Source organism: Colletotrichum destructivum, chromosome 5 (assembly GCF_034447905.1).
Source record: "Colletotrichum destructivum chromosome 5, complete sequence".
NCBI classification, from domain to species: domain Eukaryota; kingdom Fungi; phylum Ascomycota; class Sordariomycetes; order Glomerellales; family Glomerellaceae; genus Colletotrichum; species Colletotrichum destructivum.
Window position 1 is genome coordinate 397,184 of NC_085900.1, and position 19,410 is coordinate 416,593.

A 19,410-nucleotide genomic window follows, 5' to 3' on the forward strand; every position below is an offset into this window, starting at 1 on the left:
TGCGTACCATCGCTAGCCCACATGGCCGGACCAATTTTGACGGCATGTTGTGACGAGAAAAGCCTTGAGAGGGTTGCGTTGCCGGCTTCCCCGGCGTTCTCGGCGTCGTTCGTTGCCTGCATTCCCGGCTGTACCTCATCTCCATCCTGCGTGACAATGCAACAGCCAGCCAGCATATAGCATTGTATCGTATGTATCCTGTCCCGCGTTGAGAGTAGGGGCCAAGATAAAGTGCAGCGCGCGGGGAATGAGGGAGGGAGGACATGAAGATAGACACATAAGCAGATCACGATGAGCGTAATTGGCCTTGGGAGCGTTGGACTAGAGCGTACGAGACACGCTTGTCTTGGTTCGTTTTACCCATTCTCACCATCCCTCCCCCGCCCCCTTTTCCCATCACATCCCTTGTTTGTTCTCTCTCATACGCATGGAGATTGGTCGAATCACTGGACTGCTTCCTCGGTCTTTTCCTGGCCCAACTGTAATGCAGCCAAAGTCAATAAAGCTCATAAGGGTCACCTTGCCCCAATCTACTTTGCTCGCTCACTTCTGGTGCTCGACTTGGTACGGTGCAGTTCTGTCCATGCAAGGTTGAGTACATCGTCACCGGTCTCAAGGTTCCCTCTCCCACCAGAGTCCGTCCAATGTGTACATTTTTCTAAGGACCGTATTTCTTCCATGTTTGTTCTAGATTCTCGTTAGAATCGTGCCACTCCTTACTCTTTTTCACCTCACTCAGTCGTTCTCTCTTAACTCTCCCAACCCTCTTCCCACCGCCGGCTCTATTAGCAAAACGAGGGGGTCGGACACACTCGTTCAGGTCGTTTTTCGAGTAGTCTTTACTCGTCCACTCACTCCAAACAGTCACTCATTCCCTGTAATTCTTGCATCACTCGTCAATCAATACCGTAGTTACTAGTTATATCTCCCTCCCACACATCGACCCTCCGTCAGAATGCGAGTCGCTACCGCGTTCTGGCTCGCGGCGGCCACCCTCGCCAAGGCCGCGTACTGGATGGAAGACATCGATCACCAGGGCATCTCGGCATACCACCCGGACCCGAACTACAAAGTCTTCCGCAACGTCAAGGACTTCGGCGCTAAGGGCGACGGCGTCACGGACGATACGGCCGCCATTAATGAGGCCATCTCTTCGGGCCAGAGATGCGAGCCGGGGAAGTGCAAGGGCGAGACGACGTCGCCGGCTACCGTCTACTTCCCTCCCGGGTGAGTCTTTGCCGGGTTCATATGAGCAGATTATGGAATGACTTACACCGCACGTTCAGAACCTACCTCATCTCGGGCTCCATCATCGACTTCTTTTACACTCAAATCATCGGCGACCCGACTGACAGGCCCGTGATCAAGGCCGCCGCCAACTTTCCCACCAACACCACCCTCGGCCTTCTTGACGGAAACCAGGTATGTCCCTAAATGGAGACAGCTTCATCGAGGCTCTCCCTTGAACCAAAGTCTGACCATCTTGTTCCCTCAAAGTACGGCGCAAACGGCCTGGCATGGGGTGCTACCAACGTCTTCTTCAGACAAGTCCGCAACCTCATCTTCGACACCACCGCCATCCCGGCGTCCGCGTCGGCTCTTGCGATCCACTGGCCGTCGTCCCAGGCCACCTCCATCACCAACTGTGTCTTCCGCCTCGCCGAGGGTGCGGACAGCAAGCACGTCGGTCTCTTCATCGAGGAGGGCTCCGGCGGGCTCTTGAACGACCTGGACTTTTACGGAGGGCAGTACGGCGCCAACTTTGGCAACCAGCAGTACACCCTTCGCGGCGCTCGTAAGTCAACCCGACTTGTCCCCCCACCACCCGTGTTCATTTCCTACTTTGTGTCGGTTCACCCTGGGGCTAACATCGGGAAACCCCAGGCTTCTTCAACGCCCAGGTCGCCATTAACCAGCTCTGGGACTGGGGCTGGACGTACAAGAGCATCTACGTCGAGAACTGCGGCACCGGCATCCGCATGCAGGACAACAGCACCACGTCCATCACCCTGATCGACTCGCAGTTCGTCAACGTCAAGACGGCCATCCGCACGAGCCGCGACCCGGGCGCCAAGGTGCCCTCGACGGCCGGCACCCTGGTCTTGGAGAACGTCGCCTTCTCCAACGTCGGCGCCGCCCTCATCGGCCCCAAGAACAACACCATCATCCCGGGTTCCTCGGGGACCATCCTCAACCAGGGCTTCGCCATGGGCCACGTCTACACGCCCACCGGCCCCACGGACTACACGGGCGGCGACGCTTCCTACTTCCCCGTCTACCCGGCGCTCCTGGCGTCCTCCTCGGCCAACGGCACCAAATACTACGAGCGCTCCAAGCCGCACTACGAGGACGTCCCCGCGAGCTGCTTCATCTCGGCTCGCTCCTTCGGCGCCAAGGGCGATGGCACAACGGACGACACGGTGGCGCTCAACAACCTCTTCAACTACGTTGCCGCCGACCCGTCGGCCTACCTCGTCGCCTTCGTCGACGCCGGCACGTACTACGTCTCCGACACCGTCTTCATCCCGCCCGGCGCGCGCATCGTCGGCGAGGCGCTGGCCTCCATCATCATGGGCGGCGGCGCCCGGTTCCAGGACATTACGCGGCCGCACCCGGTCGTCAAGGTCGCCATCCCCGGCCAGTGCGGCGCCATCGAGTGGTCCGACATGATCGTCTCGACGCGCGGCGCGGCGCCCGGCGCCAAGGTGATCGAGTACAACCTCAACACGCTCGGCGGCGAGCCATCGGGCATGTGGGACGTCCACGTCCGCGTCGGCGGGTTCGCCGGCACGCAGCAGCAGCTCGCGCAGTGCCCGACAACGCCCAACGCCACCGTCACGGCCGAGACGGTCGACGGCAACTGCGTCGCCGCTTGGATGAGCATGCACCTCACGCGCGCGAGCTCCAACGTGTGGATGGAGAACTGCTGGCTGTGGATCGCCGACCACGACCTCGAGGACCCGGACTACAAGCAGGTCACCGTCTACGCCGGCCGCGGCCTGCTCGTCGAGTCCTCCAACGGCCGCGTCTGGCTCTCGGCCTCGGGCAGCGAGCACCACACGCTCTACCAGTACCAGCTCTTCAAGACGCGCGACGTCTACATGGGCCAGGTGCAGTCCGAGACGCCGTACTACCAGCCGAACCCGCCCGCGACGATCCCCTTCCCGCGCGTCCAGGGGTACCACGACCCGGACTTCGAGGCCGACTGCCGGGGCCGCCAGGCCAAGGGGCCGGTCGCACCGCCGTGCGCGATGGCGTGGGGCATGCGCATCATCGGCAGCCGCAACGTCGTCGCCTTCGGGGCCGGGCACTACTCCTTCTTCAACAACTACAAAACGAATTGCAGCCAGATCGGCGCCGGCGCGCGGTGCCAGCAAAGGATCGTCGATGTCCGGGACGCGCCGGACAACTGCACGGCGACGGATGACGTGAGCATCTACAACCTGCAGATCGTCGGCACGCGGGCCATGGTCACCCGGGACGGGACGGACGTGGCGTTTTACAAGGACAACATCGCCGGGTTCACGGCGGGCATTGCGCTGTATCAGCACTGAGCTCTCGTGGATTTTTGCGGTTGTAGTAGTAGTAGTAGTAGTAGTAGTGGCAATAGTGTTAGCGTAGCCAGTATAACCGAACCTTTTCTTGTGTTGCCGAACGTTCCCATCGATGATGACTGTTGTTCGTTTTCCAGGCGAGGGTGTTCTGGATGTTGCGCGCTCTTTTGTGGCGCAAACGTTGACTTCGTTCAGGCTCGCCCTGTTTTCTGCTTGTAGAATTGTTTCTTACTGCCAGCTGGACGTGTATGCCCGTCGTTAGCAGGTAAACCGGTAACGTACCCTGGTGTGCATCCTAGTTCGCCCTCCAGGACCCAAATGCCAGGTTTCAGTTCAGTGAGAGCATAGACGACATCATTCCAGGAGACCATGTTCTTGAATCAAAACTTTTCCATTATGGGTATCATGCTCCGCCAGGATGCCGGCCCAACATCGCCCCCTTTCTGCCAAACACTCTCAGACCTCAACCCACAGCCTCCTCAAGCTCGTAAGCGCCACCCAGATGGCCTCGTCCGTCCGAATGGTGCGGCTTCCCTGCCCAGGCAGCACGTCCACCCAGTGGTCGAACAGCTCCCTCGCCTTCGCCGGGGTCATCTCCATGCCCTCGAGCTCCTTGTCGTTCAGCGCCGCGTATTCGATACCTCTAGGCCCGCCGAACACGATGAGCAGGTGCTTGAAGTCCAAGGGCGCCGCGCTGGGGAACGCGTCCGAGAGGGAGCGCCCGCGCTCCGACGTGCCGATGCTGACGTCGTAGCCGCCCTCGTACTTGCATTCGGTGAACACCGACGACAGCGAGTTGGCGCGCCGCACCTGGTAGCCCCAGTAGTAGCCGCCCTCTTCCCTCGGCGCCGACGGGTCGCATGCCTCCGCCTTGTCGGTGTTGTAGTCCGGGTACGACAGCGTCACGCGCGTGTTCGGGGGCACCTCGTCCTCGATCAAAACATGGTTCTTCAGCCCGACGTCGATCATGGTGCCCTGGGGCGTCCCTTTGCTGGCGACGCCCTCGCGGTACGGCAGCCAGTCGGCCGGGTTCGGGTGGTGTGGCATCTCGAGCGCGGGCAACTGGTTGGCGAGGCGCAGGTTCGCGTGGAGCGGGAAGAGCATCTTGCGCATGAAGGGCGGCACTTCGAGGTAGCCGAGGAGGTGCTCGAGGAAGTGGCAGCCGTCGACATCGCCGGTGTAGGCCTTCGTGTCGACGTTCTTGGGCCGGGACTCAACGGGGCTGTCGTCGAAGAGGACGATCTCATCGACGGAGAAGACGGCGAGGGCTCGGGCGATACGGCCGGCGACGGCAGTGCGGCGCTCGGCGGTTATGGCACTGGACGAGGGTCAATCGGGGGGGGTTTCTTCTGCATGTATGGGTCGTCAGATGTTCAACATACTCTGTGAGAATACTGCTCGGAATCGCGACCGAGACTGTCCAAGTTCTACCGCCCTCGTAGGGTTGGAACTTGGACGACATCCTCGTTGTGTCGACATAGCCTTCGTCGTCGGTCTTTCTCCTCTGTATTGTTGTCAGCATGGTTTGCGTTGCCTTCAGGCGCACAACGAGAAAAATCAAACCTTTGCTCTTTGATCGTACGCCATTTTGGAAATGATTGAACACTTCTGAGGGATTCAATCTGCGGAATGGTGGTGTAGTAAAAGTACGAATACTTGTAAGAAGCTGCCGACTTCCAGATGTTAGCCGCATCCCAAAAAGTTTCTGAGCGGTGCCCCACTTCCCAGCGGATCCTGGGGTAAATCCGGCAGAATCACGGAGACATGTCACGCCGCCTTCTGTTTTTGGCCCCCGCCACTTTGCCGCTGGGTCCAGGCCGCCCCCGGAAGGTACGTACCCCATGCACTCGTCAACTAGGTACCTACTGCGTCGCATCTTCTAGCTGTTCATTCCATCTTCCCTTCAACCCCACGACACTGCGCCTACGAACTTCCCTGAATCCCACCGCAGTCCTCGAAACCATGAGTCTCGTCAACATCCAGTCTGCCGGCCAATGGCAAGGCATCCTTAGCAGCACCAATGTTGTCATTGCCGACTGTGAGTTCACCCATTAAGCCCCTCCTCTCTTCTGCGCGTATCCGACATGTCGCTGACAAACACCGTTTCTCAGTCTACGCCGACTGGTGCGGTCCCTGCAAGATGATCGCGCCGCACTTCGAACGCCTCGCCAAAGAACACTCCAAGCCGAACAAGGTCGCCTTCTGCAAGATCAACGTCGACAACCAATCCACCATCGCCCGCACCCACGGCGTCAGCGCCATGCCCACCTTCATCGTCTTCCACGGCGGCCAGGCCGTCGAGACCATTAAAGGCGCGAACCCACCCGCCCTGACGCAGGCCATCCAGAACGCCCTGAAGCTCCCGGACAAGGGCGGCCGCTCCGCCGCCACTTTCACAACCCCCGGCCGAACCCTCGGCGGCGATAAGCCCGCGCGTGCGAGCCTGCGACGCCCCGTGCAGTGGCAGCTGCGCGACTTCTTCAGCAATATAATCACCTTCATCGGGCTGTACCTCGTCTCGCTGTTTGCGGTGCGTGGGTCCACGGGCGATGCCGCCGGTGACAAGAAGAATCGCTTGCTGACGGACTGGTAGATTGACCCCCACAAGGCGGCCGAGATGTCGCAGTTCAACCGCGTGAATCCGCCCGCCCCAGTGGTCAAACCTGCCAAGGGCGCCGCCGGCTCTGGTACGAGGCAGGCCCCGAAGGGTCCGGCATTCAAGACGTTGGCGGACCTGGGAGGTGACGAATAGTGCGACAACACGGGTTATGGCGCAAGGCGTTTTTGACTTCCTTTCTTCAATTTTTCATGTATAGGATGTAGCATTCGTGGCATACACATCTCGGTGGATAGCCTGAGAGCAAACCGGGGGGTAATTGTGGCCCCCGTCCGACTAATAAAGATACATACTGCTATTTTTCTGCCGAGGTAAGAATCATGAGTGTCATGTTACTGTCTTACTCTCTCGCCTTTGATACCAATGGACACAACCCTTCCACCCAAATTCCTTGCAGTGGTGGGTCTCATCCGCAGATGCTCGTAGATAGTCAATCGTTTACTAATCCTTCGCCAAACGACCATTGCATAACCGTATGTGCCTATTGTTCCTCTGATGATCACCCGCCAGGCGAATGGCAATGTTGCCGCAATGACAACGACAAGCGGCCGACGCAGACAGACGAGTTACTCGTCCACGCTCTTGTGGGAATTGACAGGGGCGGCTGTGGGCTCAACATCGCGGTAGTAGCCGCTAGGGCTGGTAGCTGGAAGCAGGCAATCGTGCTGGCGCTGAAGTTGTTTAACCCGGGCGGATAGCGGGAGGTGAGTACAGGCCAGTACTACTGATCCAATAGTCTATCGGACAGGGATGGTCCCCTCAGTTGGCTTAGTTTGCCTTTGGGATGCTCTCTTTTCCTCTTGCGTTTTCCCACTGAGATTCAACATAATTTTAGGAAGGATGTTTCTTATAAGTCTTTTGAGTTTTGTGTTAAATTTGGCATTCGAGTTCAAAGCTCTGGTTGAAAGACAGTGTACGCTCATGCTGTAACAGAGGCAGGTGAATTTGGCTCGTGTCCTCCTTATCATCAAATATAAGCTCAACGTACCATTATTGAACATTCGGACCAAGTCCAGTTACCTCATTTGCTTTTCGGACGCCAATAATAGGTCGTGCCAAACTAACGCGCAGGACGGAGGGATGTAGAAGACGGTAGTGTATGGTTATGGATGTGGACATGCGCCACTTCGGAAACCTGGCTGAAACAAAAAAGCGGAATGCAGGGGCTCTCATTTCACTATAAGTTCGAGAATCGATGACGACGAACCATGACAGATTTGGAGAGAAACCAAATCGGACGCATCAACCGGCGATACCGGCGACACCGGCGTTGTGAGACCCACTTCACACGGCCGTCTGCCGCCGCTCTCCAGCCACAGACCCTCCCATAGCCCGGTGCGCCTAAGGTACCAATACCGGTAACGCCACAAACATCTCCACCCATTAATGCTCGCCCAACCAATCGGTAAGCTATCATTTGCAACAAGTGGGGCATCCCGTCCTGAGCTACCCAAATTTCGATGCGACAGCTGCGAAAAGTCGAAGTTCACACTCTTGCCATTCCCAATTTGTGTCGCCACTTCACGCAAAAACTCAATCATGTTGACCGCAGGCGGCATTCGAAACGCCTGTCCAAGCTGTCGAGCGCGTTTGACGAGCTTGACGGGAAAGGTTCTTGCAGGTGCTTCTCCTGCCGGCCTAGCAGGCCGATCGAGCTTTGCGCAGCAGAGTAGCCCAGCAACCCTTCGATCACTAAATAAGCCGACTACTCGCAGAGCATTCTCGACAACACCGCGACGTTTGAAGGATGCCGAACCGACTAGAGACGAAACAGAAGGGCTCGCTCGCAACGCGAAGGTTGAGAAAACAGTGCGGGAGGCGAAACAACGATTCCGGGATACCCTGCCCAAGGGCTACCTCACCGAGGAGGAGTATAGCCTATACGAGCGATGGTACGGGCCGCCGCTGAGAGAAACGACGCCGGACGATGTCGGGATGCAGTACTTCAACGACAAATATTCTGCCAAACCGCGACGAGACGGGTCTGGGGGGCCGACTCTCTTCCGAGAGACGGAGGGCGGCACACTGCAAGAGGTGCAGTATGTCTCGAAGAAAACGGTCCGGACGCCGAGCGATGATGAGGCAGCGTCTACCGAGACCGAAGCTCCCGAAGAAGAAGAAGCCCCAGACGCCGCTGCGACGGATGAAGGTGTGCCCGAAGGCGACGGCAAATACATCAATATTGTGGCGAGGAACAAGAGAGAATACGACGCCCTCATGAAGCTGCAAAAAGACTTTGAGGAAAATTCCCGCGCCGTTGAAGAGTCCGTGCGGAATCATCTCGAGGAGGAAGAGCTGCGCGATGAGGAACGCGAGTTCGAGGAAGAGGAGGACGAAGAAGAACTGGATGAAGGCGAGGATGGCATTGCGGAACAACAGACGTCGATGCGCGCCGGTCGTTTGCATCCGTTCACGAGGGAGGGTCACTTCTCGACGAATCCGAGCACTGTGAGCCTGCCACACGTCGGGTACGTCTCGCCAGTCTCTACGATACTCGACAGGACGGACATCAAGCATGTCAAGGAGGCCGCCGAGAAGGCATTCGGAGGACCTGGCCTGCCCTACTCACCCGCCACGCCCGCTTCGAAGATGGGCTTGGAACAGCAGCCCCTCGGCATGGCCGCGTGGCAGCATAAAATGTCGGATATCGAGGCCGACGCCTTTGTTTCGTCGTTCCTGCCCCCCGCCTACGCATCTTCAATGGGCACTCTGGTGGAGGTACGCAAGCGCCTGGGCACTGACTGGCTTCGGAAGCTGTTCGAAAAGCCCGGCGGCCCTCGGTTCCTCGACGTTGGCGCCGGTGGCGCCGGTCTCCTGGCCTGGCAGGATATAACGCGCGCTGAGTGGGAGGCGATGCGGTCCCGCGGCGAAGTCGAGAACAAGAACCCCCCGGGAAAGCAGTCTGTGGTCATCGGCGCGGACAAGCTGAGGAGCCGCGTGTCCAAGTTTTTGCACAACACAAGCATCCTGCCACGCCTGCCTGACTACGTCCACTCGGTCGACACGGCGCACTTGCAACTGGACGCCAACGAGGTTCCGCAACCGCGCAAGATGTTCGATGTCATCATCGCCTCCCATCTGCTTCTCCCCGTGAAGGAGGGCCACAGACGTAACGCGATCCTGAACAAAATCTGGTCGCTGCTGAACCCCGAGGGCGGAGTCCTGATCGTCCTGGAGAAGGGGCAGCCTCGCGGCTTTGAAGCGGTGGCCGACGTCCGCGACCGCCTACTCAGCGAGTTCCTGATCCCGCCGGGCGGAGAAAACGCCATGTCCGGCGAAGAGAGAAATCCCGGCTTCGAGAGGGTCAAGGAGCCCGGCATGATCATCGCGCCCTGCACGAACCACCGCGGGTGCCCGATGTACCACACTCCCGGAAAGAGCACGGGGCGCAAGGACTTTTGCCACTTTAGCCAGCGCTTCATCCGGCCGCCCTTCCTGCAGAAGATCATGGGCGCGACGCAGCGCAACCACGACGACGTGCTCTTCAGCTACGTCGCCATCCAGCGCGGCGTCGCCGCGAAGGAGGGCCCCCTCGCCGGCGAGCAGGCCACTGCGCGCGCGTTCGAAGGGTTCGAGAAGTCCGAGACGGCGCCTGACATGCTCTCCCTGCCCCGGCAGATCCTGCCGCCCATCAAGCGGCGCGGGCACGTGACGCTCGACGTGTGCACGCCCAACGCGCAGCTCGAGCGCTGGACGGTGCCCAAGAGCTTCAGCAAGCAGGCATACCACGACGCGCGCAAGGCCAAGTGGGGCGACCTGTGGGCTCTGGGTGCGAAGACGCGGAACCACCGCAACGTGCGGCTGGGCCGACCCGAGGCTCTCGACGACGGCGGCGTCAGGGCGCAGCGGGCCAAGGCGGCGCTGAGCAAGAAGAAGAAGTTCGTCAACGTCGGCATCGACGAGACGGGCGTCGTGGGCGGGCCGCAGGAGCGGATCTCGCCTAGGCGGAAGACGAGCCGGAAGTCGTACCGCCAGGAGGTGATGAGGAAACTGGCCAAGGAGGATGAGGAGCGAGGGGGATACATTTGAGTCGAGATGTAAGAACAATAATCATGTATAGAATATTGGGCGGGAGGGAGGATTGTAACAATACCGGTACGACAACAATTAGAGCTTGGGAGGCTTGGGATGGGAGGGGGGGCCACATCGCAGTGTACCAACACCGAAAAAAAAGGACTCAAGGACAAAGTCAAAACAGCAGATTATGTTACAATACCACAACTCATTGATTTGACACTTCCGAGATCTTGCAGTCAAAATAGTCCAAGTGGCGCTCAGTTGTTCAATGCAAGCTTATCTGATATGCCAGACGCTAACAAATGGTGTGTATACCGGATGAGCGGGCGTGCACACGGGGGGGGGCCCGTTAAAGGATCTCCGGTGACGGCTCCGCGGGAGTCGGTGCGGGAAGCCGTTGATTGGCCGGGAGTGCCAGGGAAGGCCGATAAGGACAAGGGACGGCTATCGGGATGGTGTCATCGCCAGCGAATGAAAATTTGGCCAACGCTTTTTTTGCCCGCCGCATGATTGGGCCCGTCCGTTTTCGGGGGGGCAATGAATGGTGACTTGTAACTTTACCAATCAGTGAGTGAGTTGAGTGAATGAGCCAGAGAGAGAGTTCCCGCTGTGTCAAATAACATGGGGAAGTGGCCGACGATTTCAATGCTTCATCTCCTTTTTTTCGCCTTTCTGATGACAGATTTATGAGAGTTCTCTCCTGATTCTGACTCCTTGCACTCATCTTACTCCAGCTGTTCGTGGTCGTCTTGCACTTTCACCTTCACCCTCACTCTCACTCGCAACTCACCCCACTAAGACGAGTATCTCACTGAGAGAGAGAGAGAGACAGGGGTTCCGTTCTTACACGACTTGAAGAACATCTGCATCTTCTTCAGCGCCATTCTCTGGCACAACTTGAAGACAACAGGAGAAAAAGACTCTCGAGTCTTGTCTCCCTCCCACCTCCCTCCAGCATGGCGACAACATCCCTCCTCACAGCCCTCAACTGCAAGGGCAACACCCACCTCATCATCGGCACAAATCCCCTCGCCGCCGCCCGCTGCACACAGTCCCTCGCCGCCGGCGCCGCCGCCATCCTCCTTGCCCCGGACACGACGGACCTGCACTACGGCCTGCAGAAGCGCGTCGACGCCGGCGAGGTGGTGTGGCACAGGAAGGCCTTTGAGGACTCGGACCTCTTCACCCTCGGCCGCGACGACGTCGACAACGTCGTCGACGCCGTCTTCGTCACCTCGGGGCCCCGCGACCCCCTCGCCGCCCACATCTCGGCCCTGTGCCGCCGGAACCGCATCCCCGTCAACGTCGTCGACGCGCCGCAGCTGTGCTCCTTCTCGCTGCTGTCGACGCACACCGACGGGCCCCTGCAGATCGGCGTCACGACCAACGGGAGGGGCTGCAAGCTCGCCTCGCGCATCCGCCGCGAGGTCGCCGCCGCGCTGCCGACGGACCTCGGCGCCGCCTGCGCGCGGCTGGGCGACGTGCGCCGGCGCATCCAGGCCGAGGACCGCTCATCAGCGCAGCCCGACGACGCCGATGTCGACGACTCGCTCGACCAGGCCGCGTCCTTCAACAGGCTCGTCACCGACGCCGACCTCGACGCCGCCAAGAACAGGCGCATGAGGTGGCTGAGCCAGGTCTGCGAGTACTGGCCCCTGAAGCGCCTCGCCGCCATCAACGACGACGACGTCGAGTCCGTCCTGAAGTCGTACGCCGGCACGTCGTCGTCGTCGTCGTCGTCGTCGTCCGAGGAGGCTGTAGCGAGACCGCCGCCCGTCGCCGGTCTCGCCGCCGCCGCCGGTAGCCAGCAACAGCAAGGGAGGATCATCCTCGCCGGCAGCGGGCCGGGACACCCGGACCTCCTGACGCGCGCGACGCACAAGGCGATCCAGACGGCGGACCTGATCCTCGCGGACAAGCTCGTGCCGGCGGGCGTGCTAGACCTCATCCCACGGCGCACGCCCGTGCGGATCGCGCGCAAGTTCCCCGGCAACGCGGACCAGGCGCAGGAGGAGCTCCACGAGCTGGCGCTGGCGGGCGCGCGGGAGGGCAAGACGGTGCTGCGGCTGAAGCAGGGCGACCCGTTCATCTACGGCCGCGGCGGCGAGGAGGTGGCGTACTTCCGCGAGCACGGGCTCGGCGACCGCGTGACGGTGCTGCCGGGCATCACGTCGTCGCTGAGCGCGCCGCTGTTCGCGGGGATCCCGCCGACGCAGCGGGACGTCGCGGACCAGGTCCTCGTCTGCACGGGCACGGGCAAGAAGGGGAAGCCGCCCGCGCCGCCCGAGTTCGTGGCCAGCCGGACGGTGGTGTTCCTGATGGCGCTGCACCGGATCACGGGGCTGGTGAGGGAGTTGACGTGTCGTCTTGAGACGGAGGAGGAGGCGGCGACGACGGAGACGACGGAAGGCGAGACGACAACGACGACGACGACGACGACAACGACGACAACGAAGCCGAAGAGGGCGTTGTGGCCGCGGAACACGCCGTGCGCCGTCATCGAGAGGGCCAGCTGTCCCGATCAGAGGGTCATCAGGACGACGTTGGAGTACGTGGCCGAGGCGATCGAGGTCGAGGGGAGCAGGCCGCCGGGGCTTCTCGTCGTCGGCCGGGCGTGCGAGGCGTTGTATGAGAGCGAGAAGGGCCGGACGTGGGTCGTCGAGGACGGGTTCAAGGGGTTCGATTTCGAGGAGCTCCCCGGGCTGTCATGATGCGTGTTTGATGCGAGTAATGAATGGGGGTGGTATGGGGGTGGTTTACTGGTGCATGGTCTAGATACAGGAGCAGCATTGCAAGGCGCAGGATACCGTTGGCTTTTTTTTTTCCCTCTCCAATTCTTCGAAATATACAGACACGTCGATGACGGAATTCGATACAGTTACACACTGGCCTCATGTGTGTACTTCCTTTTACACAATATTTGGCATCTCACGGTATGCAGACTCGGGAATGGGTTCACACCTTGAACTAGTCGGCCAAGAACAATTCTGAATCAGAGTCACTTTGGCGACAAGCATTTTGTTCACCCCTGGGAGGTGGCAGAACTCGATGGTTTGCGTTGCTCGTTAAATCTACAGTGTTGCTGACCTTGTCCACTGCTTGAATGAATGTTAATGGAATTTGGTCCACCGAGCCCCTCACATAATCACGGCCCCTCTTCAAAGTATCGAGGCATCAAGTTCCAAGAACCTGCAAACGGTGATGCGACAACAAGACCCAACAAGGAGTTCATGATAAATTGTGCTATAGAAGTATTGTCCAGCAGAGCCTGACCGGCCCCAAAAATGAACCAAGGTTTGTTTCCAGTTGCGATCGGAGTTGAATCTCAGCTTGGCAATCTGCAAATCATTTAGTCACATCTCACTCTAAGAGAACAAGAATGAGTCCCCTAATCCAACAAGCCTGTTGGCTGCCGTTTGTTTGATGCAGACGCCGCCGGGCCCAGACGCTAGTTTGTTAAGTTGGTTGCGTGCATGCATTACCCCTCCAACCACCAATCTCCGTCTCGACGCATGCAACTCTTCTTCAAACAACTCTCGGCGAGCTATCGACAATTCAACTCACTCCTGTCTCCTGTCAGCAATATACTCCAAAAATGACAGACGGCAATCACATGCCTCAAGCACCATCGTTCCTCGGGCTGCCCGTCGAGATCCAGACTCAGATCCTACAACAACTGGTCTCCTCGCATCATGAGTCAATCCCCGCGGTCCTGCGAACATGCAAGCACCTCTACCGAGTCGCCTTGCCCATGTCAGTCCACACCTACGAGAATGCCACCTCCAAGAACATGAGTGAGCACGCCCAGAAGCGCAGCCGCAACCTCGACTTCCTCCGCCACATCACCATCGCGAAGCCCGAGCTCGCGCACAACGTGCGGCGCATCAGCATCATTCACGTCTCCACGAGCCTCATCTACCGGCTCGCCCCCGCCAACAAGAGGCCGCTCGGACCCAGCAGCGATGAGATGGCCGTCTACACCGATCTGATCGACGCCTCTGGCCTGTCCGACCACATCGACGACTGGGAGGCCGTCAGAAAGGAGTGGCTCCAGGGCCTGGCCGACGGGCTGGTCGAGCAGCAGGTCGGCCTTCTGCTGATCGCGTGCCCGAGGGTCGAATCGCTCAAGCTCGGGACCCCGCTGTCGCCCCGGCTGCTGCCCCGCCTCATCAGGGCCGCCGCTGCGAACCGCGCTACGTCACCCCCCGCCATCGGCCCGGCTCCGGGGGCGGGCCGCCCCTTGCTCGACGGCCTGCGGGAGTACTTTGGCGAGCCCGAAAGCCCCAAGAGCCTGTTCCATTTCTTCAACATCGGCAAGGAGTTCATGCAGCTGCCGCGGTTGGAGTCCTTCACGTGCGTCTGCCTGTCCAACAGCGGCCCCAACGGCCACCTGTTCGACGAGGAGGCCAACCCGCCCGGCTGCTCCAACGTCCAGCACCTGACTCTGCTCGACGCCAACGTCACGATAGAAGGGCTGCGGAGCCTCATTCGTGCCTGCATGGGACTGAAGTCGTTCCACTGGACTCCCGGAGACAGCACCTTCTCCGACATGCAGATCAAGCTGCCGGAGCTCGCCCAGGCCTTGTCGACGCAGCGCGACACTCTCCAGCACCTGCACATCGACTACCAGGACCGCTGGCGGGGGGCGGATTGGTATGCCAAGCGGGAAGGCTTCTTCATCGGCACGTCCCTGAAGGAGATGGCCTCGCTGAAGAGCCTGCGCATCGGCATGGAGGCCTTTCTGGGCTTCACGGACATGTGGAGGATGCCCGACGGGGACCTCACGCACGAACAATGGTCTGAGTTCGACAAGACGCCCCGGCTCATCGACCACCTCCCTCCCAGCCTCGAGTGCCTCGAGCTTCATGGCTGTAGAGAGGAGATAATACCCCACGTCCAGGAGGTGCTGGACCGGCTCCGTTCGGGGGAGAGGGTCGCGATGCTGCGGAGGATACGCCTGTGCTTCAACCCGTATCTCGTGGATCGCCGGTCAGTGAGTTTTGCCTGCGACGGCAGACCGGTTGATTTCGATTATACGTTCCGTTGTCCGTCTGCGGAAATGGGCATGTCGCCGTTAGTTTAGTGCGTGCAGTTCTCAAGCGCATGGTCGATGAATATGGAAGATGTTGCAGCAATAGTAGGCTGTAGGTGCAATTGTCCACAGAACGGCAACCATTGAACTTTTTACGAGTGATTTGGGGCCTGGTGTTCGGATCGCTGCTATCTGATATTTGAGCAACTGATAGCATACTGTCAACTACGACAAGTATTCGGATGGAATGCGAGGCAGACCTGTGGAAGGGGTTACCCTTCATCCACCAACTCTTTAAGAAATCCTAAGGAAACAGACCTCCCAGCAGCCAAGAAAAATGGTTTTTTTCTTTCTTCCAGATTTCTATCCGGTTTACAGCTTCGAGACCAGTGTTGGGGGGGGGGGGGGGGGGGGGGGGGGGGGAGGGGGGTAAGCTGATAATCCTCCTCATGCCGGCCACCCAGACAGAGACTGACACTGACGAAAGACTACGACTACGACAGAGGCTTTAAAGAGAGCATCTGAAGCCGGTAAAACAGTGATCCATCTAGGTTGCCGGTGAGCCGCAAGTAGCTCACGCAAATACTAAGTCCACACAGTAGCTATCACTAGTCATTATGGTGGCTTTTGTTATTCACATCTCGTCTTCGGACTCGGGAACGTTGTGCAATCTCTTCTCGAGAGTATGCGTGACAAGATGGCCCACGATCAATGTTGGGTCTTTGTTTTCTTTCTTTTTGATCTCTCCAGAACCTGCCTGTTAGGAAACAGAAATCCACTGAGAGGCTTGCTTAGCATTTGTATAATACCCAGCGTGGCCTGCGGTATGAACCAAGCTTTCGACCGACAAGTCTAATGTAGATCCCCTTCGAAGCCGAAACCGAACTCTGGGCTCCTAGGCATGGGTTTCGGACTGTCTGTTCTGTCGTCGCCTTCTTCCTGATTGACAACGTTGCTCTCTGCAGTCCTCAGACGCCCATATCCTATCTCCATACGCATTACTTCTTTCGGGACGCCGCCCGAATCACCCTCGGCCCCATTCCAGGGCACTTTGACGAGATGGGATCCTCGCGTTGCGGCGACAATGCTGAAAAATTCAGTGTTACGCGGCACGCCGTCGTTCTTCCGCAATGCAAGTGCGCCTGCTGTCACCCCCAGAATCGTGAAAAATATCGCCACACCATACACGCTGAAGAGAATCTGTGATCGGTAGTAGAACTTGATGGCCGCGCGTTCCCTCTGACATGGGTACATATAGTCCTCCTTGGGTCCCGAACCGCTGTCCCGAATGCCGGTCTGCTCGTCCGGTTTGGAGGCCCATACGACAGGCAGGAAGCGTGGCTTGGCAAGCATCGACAAGACAAGAGTCTCGTAGTACTTTTCCAACTGGCTTACCATGTTGGACCGGGCGTTGTACAGCCTCTGGTCTATAAGGCTGGTTTGGATCACGAATGAGTTGGCGTTCGTGTTGGGTTCGGATATTGTGCCGTTAATCATGTTACGTAGGAATAGTCCCAAGCTATGGTAAGCTGCTGTTTTCCGGTATTTCAAGGTGTCTCTGGGCAGGACGTAATTTTCCTCTGGCGTCGCGGTTGTGTTATCCTCGGTTCTGTCGACTGCCTGGATATGGCCTTGGAAGGTCGTATTCACAATGGGGTCAAACAACTGGCGAGACATGATCACATGAAGCTGGACGCCGTCTCTGTATCGTAGCTCGGCGGTATACCTGGTCTCGTAGTGTTCACAATCGAAGACGTTTGGCATCCATGCTTCGGCGTTAAACTCCTGACCGCGTTCTACTAGATAAGGCGGGATAGACGTATTGACGAGCTCGGCGTACCCTACCCATATTACAGGTTCCGTCCGAAAGGCTCCCAAGTTTCTCGGAAATGGGGAATTGAACGTCGGTATTCCGCCGGGCCCGACATCCTTCAGCTGCGGGTCGTGGTACTCCCCGAGAGTCGCAGAAGCGATCCATGTGTGATTGCCCTTCGGCGCAAGCATGTCGAAATCAAACGGAAGGCATGCATTGCCAGATTGCTGTTGTAGAACCCTTGGTGTGGCGCCAACGCCACGAGCAAGCTCTTGACACTTGTAAGCAGGGCCGACAAAGCTGATCTCGGCGCTGCAATTCCAGCCCTTTTCGCAGACTATGAAAGTCTCGTCCGGATCGGTGACTGGTCGTTGGAGGAAAGTGGCCGAGGTCAAGAACTCATCGCTCTACCAGCTTTTTCCTATCCAGTAGTCGAAGAAATGAGGATCAGACGGGTCCAAAATTGTGGTGTTCCACATGCTGAGGGATATTTGGAAAAAGTCCTCAATCTTGGGAGTAGACCGGAAGTCGTTGGTCGCTTCGAAGGTGAAGTTCAACGACCTTATCCCAGGGCATGCAGTGTTTTGAGTTTCTATAGCTGGCTCCACTACCAGCGTGTTTGTAGTTAGAATGACGATAAGTGGTGATATCCTGTCGTCTTTGTTAGTCGTGAGGCTTTCGGCCCGGTGCAGCACTCACTCACCAACCGAATATTGCTAGAACAGCAGCAACTTTCGCTTTGCGGGGAAACTCCAAGCTTAGGAGAGACAAGGGCGTCTGCGGGGCGGACAACACCTTGTCGAGAGTGGCGACGGTCAAGAAGCGTGACCTTACTGTCGCCCAGGCTTGCTCCCGGAGTGCCGACACCATGGCGGCAGCCAGACTTGCTTTGGCTGCGAATGCGAGGGCGGTACCGTAACGGAGCATAATTAACTGATCATCTCCGTGGACTATGCTTCCCTCCAGCGAAAGGTAAAAGGCATGGTGCCCGATGACGAAGCCTATGCCGGCTACACAGAAGAGGTACATGTTCCATGACCGGTGCCAGAACTGATGTGGAAGGGCAAGTTGTGTTGTCCAATCGTGCTTCTTTGGACTCAGTATGTGGCCAGCTCCGACAGAGTACGGGTGCTTTTGCGACGACAGCAGCTCCTCGCGAGACTCGTCATGCCGTCGGTGTTCTGTGCTGTCGACTCCCATGGTGAAGTGTGTAGGTACAGGCTTAGAGCCTCAATCATCCTCTAGGTGTAACGAGTGTCGGTTCATCTCGTACACTTCCATCATCATGAGGTGAGGTTCGCTGTTAACGTGCTCAGTCGTCCACGGACCACGACTCTCTGCAGAATGTCGATAGGAACGGGAGGAAGATGGAAAGAGGCCAAGTAGAGTGGGAAACCACTCGGTAGGCCCAAATATGGGTTGAATCCATTGGGCACCCAACCTCTGGACCCCCGATGATTGTTCACACAGACCGGCTGAGGTGCATGCCAGTCAGCAATAGCAGCGGCCAAGAACAACCACCTTCGCCCAACTGTACGAACCCTTACGGCCCGTGGACATAGAAGCAGAGCCGCGAGAGCATAGCTCGCGAGCATGGGGTGCAACATGCTGCTGCGCCCCTCCAGTCAACAGTCTCCCTCATCGTATTATTCTATTTGCATGCAGCCAGGGCATCCGAGTTAAGCGCGGACTGGCGATTGGCCGAGGAGATATCTAGAGGTCACGGCGCATAATTAGAAGATTAAACTATTCTTAGAATAGACGTCTAAAGGATGGCCTGACGAAGGGACCCAGGGTGCCTAGAAAATAGGATACAAGCATAGATATAGCCTATAAATTAGTAGGATGATAGCCCTACTATCAGTAGAGACCTGAACTGAGTAGAGTAGCTTGTTTCAAGTATGGACATGGCACAATTAAGAAGATATACCTTTATGTTAAAGTCACTTGAGAACGTAGCAGTCAGCGAATGCTTACACGTGTTGACATACGTGCTTATGGAGGACATCACCATACTTCCAAAGGACCTTCCACTTCAGGAGGTCAGCCACCAAGAGACCAATGAACCCAGGTGCTGCCCATCTCCACCATCTCCCCCTTTCCGCCGTAGGCTGTCCAGGATCGGCCGCCAATGCGGTCGCGGCCTTCAACGAGAAGGACGGACTTCCCGGCCAGGGCGAGGTCACGTGCGGCTGTGAGTCCGGCGAAGCCAGCCCCAATGACGATCACGTCGTAGTGTGAGGATAGCGCGTCTTCTGGTGTTGATGGGACCACCGCTAGAGTCCGAAGACCTGCAGCCCGCAAAGGTCAGTGTTCAATCGTGAAAAACGGAGAGTGTTCTCGGGAGAGGGGCTGAGTCTACCGTAGGTGAATCCAT

General features: G+C 58.2%; 8 protein-coding genes across 8 annotated transcripts; 6 read left to right on the plus strand and 2 right to left on the minus strand.

Moving 5' to 3' along the window:
• Window positions 1-567: 567 nt before the first annotated feature.
• CDEST_07704 (Putative pectate lyase superfamily protein) lies at window positions 568-3,554 on the plus strand (the record flags this gene model as incomplete). Its single annotated transcript, XM_062923863.1, has 4 exons — window positions 568-1,227; window positions 1,287-1,422; window positions 1,498-1,795; window positions 1,885-3,554. Exons 1-4 carry the CDS (start codon window positions 956-958, stop codon window positions 3,552-3,554), a joined length of 2,376 nt encoding a protein of 791 aa, XP_062779914.1. The 5' UTR covers window positions 568-955.
• A 187-nt stretch (window positions 3,555-3,741) lies between these two features.
• CDEST_07705 (Putative RNA methyltransferase, nucleic acid-binding, tRNA (guanine-N1-)-methyltransferase) lies at window positions 3,742-5,236 on the minus strand. The gene is made up of 3 exons (XM_062923864.1): window positions 5,118-5,236; window positions 4,937-5,058; window positions 3,742-4,872 (listed from the first exon to the last, which is right to left on the minus strand). The coding sequence occupies exons 1-3, from the start codon at window positions 5,139-5,141 to the stop codon at window positions 4,011-4,013; spliced, it is 1,008 nt and encodes a 335-aa protein (XP_062779915.1). The 5' UTR covers window positions 5,142-5,236; the 3' UTR covers window positions 3,742-4,010.
• Window positions 5,237-5,455: 219 nt separating this feature from the next.
• Window positions 5,456-6,465, plus strand: CDEST_07706 (Putative thioredoxin). The gene is made up of 3 exons (XM_062923865.1): window positions 5,456-5,592; window positions 5,666-6,084; window positions 6,148-6,465. The coding sequence occupies exons 1-3, from the start codon at window positions 5,517-5,519 to the stop codon at window positions 6,304-6,306; spliced, it is 654 nt and encodes a 217-aa protein (XP_062779916.1). The 5' UTR covers window positions 5,456-5,516; the 3' UTR covers window positions 6,307-6,465.
• A 1,245-nt stretch (window positions 6,466-7,710) lies between these two features.
• Window positions 7,711-10,200, plus strand: CDEST_07707 (Putative ribosomal protein Rsm22; the record flags this gene model as incomplete). Its single annotated transcript, XM_062923866.1, has 1 exon — window positions 7,711-10,200. The coding sequence occupies one exon, from the start codon at window positions 7,711-7,713 to the stop codon at window positions 10,198-10,200; it is 2,490 nt and encodes an 829-aa protein (XP_062779917.1).
• Window positions 10,201-10,764: 564 nt separating this feature from the next.
• CDEST_07708 (Putative siroheme biosynthesis protein Met8) lies at window positions 10,765-12,991 on the plus strand. Its single transcript, XM_062923867.1, has one exon. It carries the CDS (start codon window positions 11,145-11,147, stop codon window positions 12,897-12,899), a length of 1,755 nt encoding a protein of 584 aa, XP_062779918.1. The 5' UTR covers window positions 10,765-11,144; the 3' UTR covers window positions 12,900-12,991.
• Window positions 12,992-13,716: 725 nt separating this feature from the next.
• Window positions 13,717-15,608, plus strand: CDEST_07709 (Putative leucine-rich repeat domain superfamily). Its single transcript, XM_062923868.1, has one exon. It carries the CDS (start codon window positions 13,784-13,786, stop codon window positions 15,269-15,271), a length of 1,488 nt encoding a protein of 495 aa, XP_062779919.1. The 5' UTR covers window positions 13,717-13,783; the 3' UTR covers window positions 15,272-15,608.
• A 464-nt stretch (window positions 15,609-16,072) lies between these two features.
• On the minus strand, window positions 16,073-18,233 carry CDEST_07710 (uncharacterized protein; the record flags this gene model as incomplete). Its single annotated transcript, XM_062923869.1, has 3 exons — window positions 16,073-17,438; window positions 17,487-17,684; window positions 17,737-18,233. 3 exons carry the CDS (start codon window positions 18,231-18,233, stop codon window positions 16,073-16,075), a joined length of 2,061 nt encoding a protein of 686 aa, XP_062779920.1.
• An 861-nt stretch (window positions 18,234-19,094) lies between these two features.
• CDEST_07711 (uncharacterized protein) lies at window positions 19,095-19,274 on the plus strand (the record flags this gene model as incomplete). Its single annotated transcript, XM_062923870.1, has 1 exon — window positions 19,095-19,274. One exon carries the CDS (start codon window positions 19,095-19,097, stop codon window positions 19,272-19,274), a length of 180 nt encoding a protein of 59 aa, XP_062779921.1.
• Window positions 19,275-19,410: the final 136 nt, after the last annotated feature.

Excerpts from the sequence above, each read along its gene's own strand:
- CDEST_07705 (XM_062923864.1), bottom strand. The coding sequence starts at position 5,141 with ATGGCGTACGATCAAAGAGCAAAG. Across the intron at positions 5,059-5,117 it reads CGTACGATCAAAGAGCAAAG|AGGAGAAAGACCGACGACGA; the intron begins GTTTGATTTTTC and ends ACAACAATACAG. Across the intron at positions 4,873-4,936 it reads CCGAGCAGTATTCTCACAGA|TGCCATAACCGCCGAGCGCC; the intron begins GTATGTTGAACA and ends ACCCTCGTCCAG.
- CDEST_07706 (XM_062923865.1), top strand. The coding sequence starts at position 5,517 with ATGAGTCTCGTCAACATCCAGTCTGCCGGCCAATGGCAAGGCATCCTT. Across the intron at positions 5,593-5,665 it reads CAATGTTGTCATTGCCGACT|TCTACGCCGACTGGTGCGGT; the intron begins GTGAGTTCACCC and ends ACCGTTTCTCAG. Across the intron at positions 6,085-6,147 it reads ACCTCGTCTCGCTGTTTGCG|ATTGACCCCCACAAGGCGGC; the intron begins GTGCGTGGGTCC and ends ACGGACTGGTAG.
- CDEST_07708 (XM_062923867.1), top strand. The coding sequence starts at position 11,145 with ATGGCGACAACATCCCTCCTCACAGCCCTCAACTGCAAGGGCAACACC.
- CDEST_07709 (XM_062923868.1), top strand. The coding sequence starts at position 13,784 with ATGACAGACGGCAATCACATGCCTCAAGCACCATCGTTCCTCGGGCTG.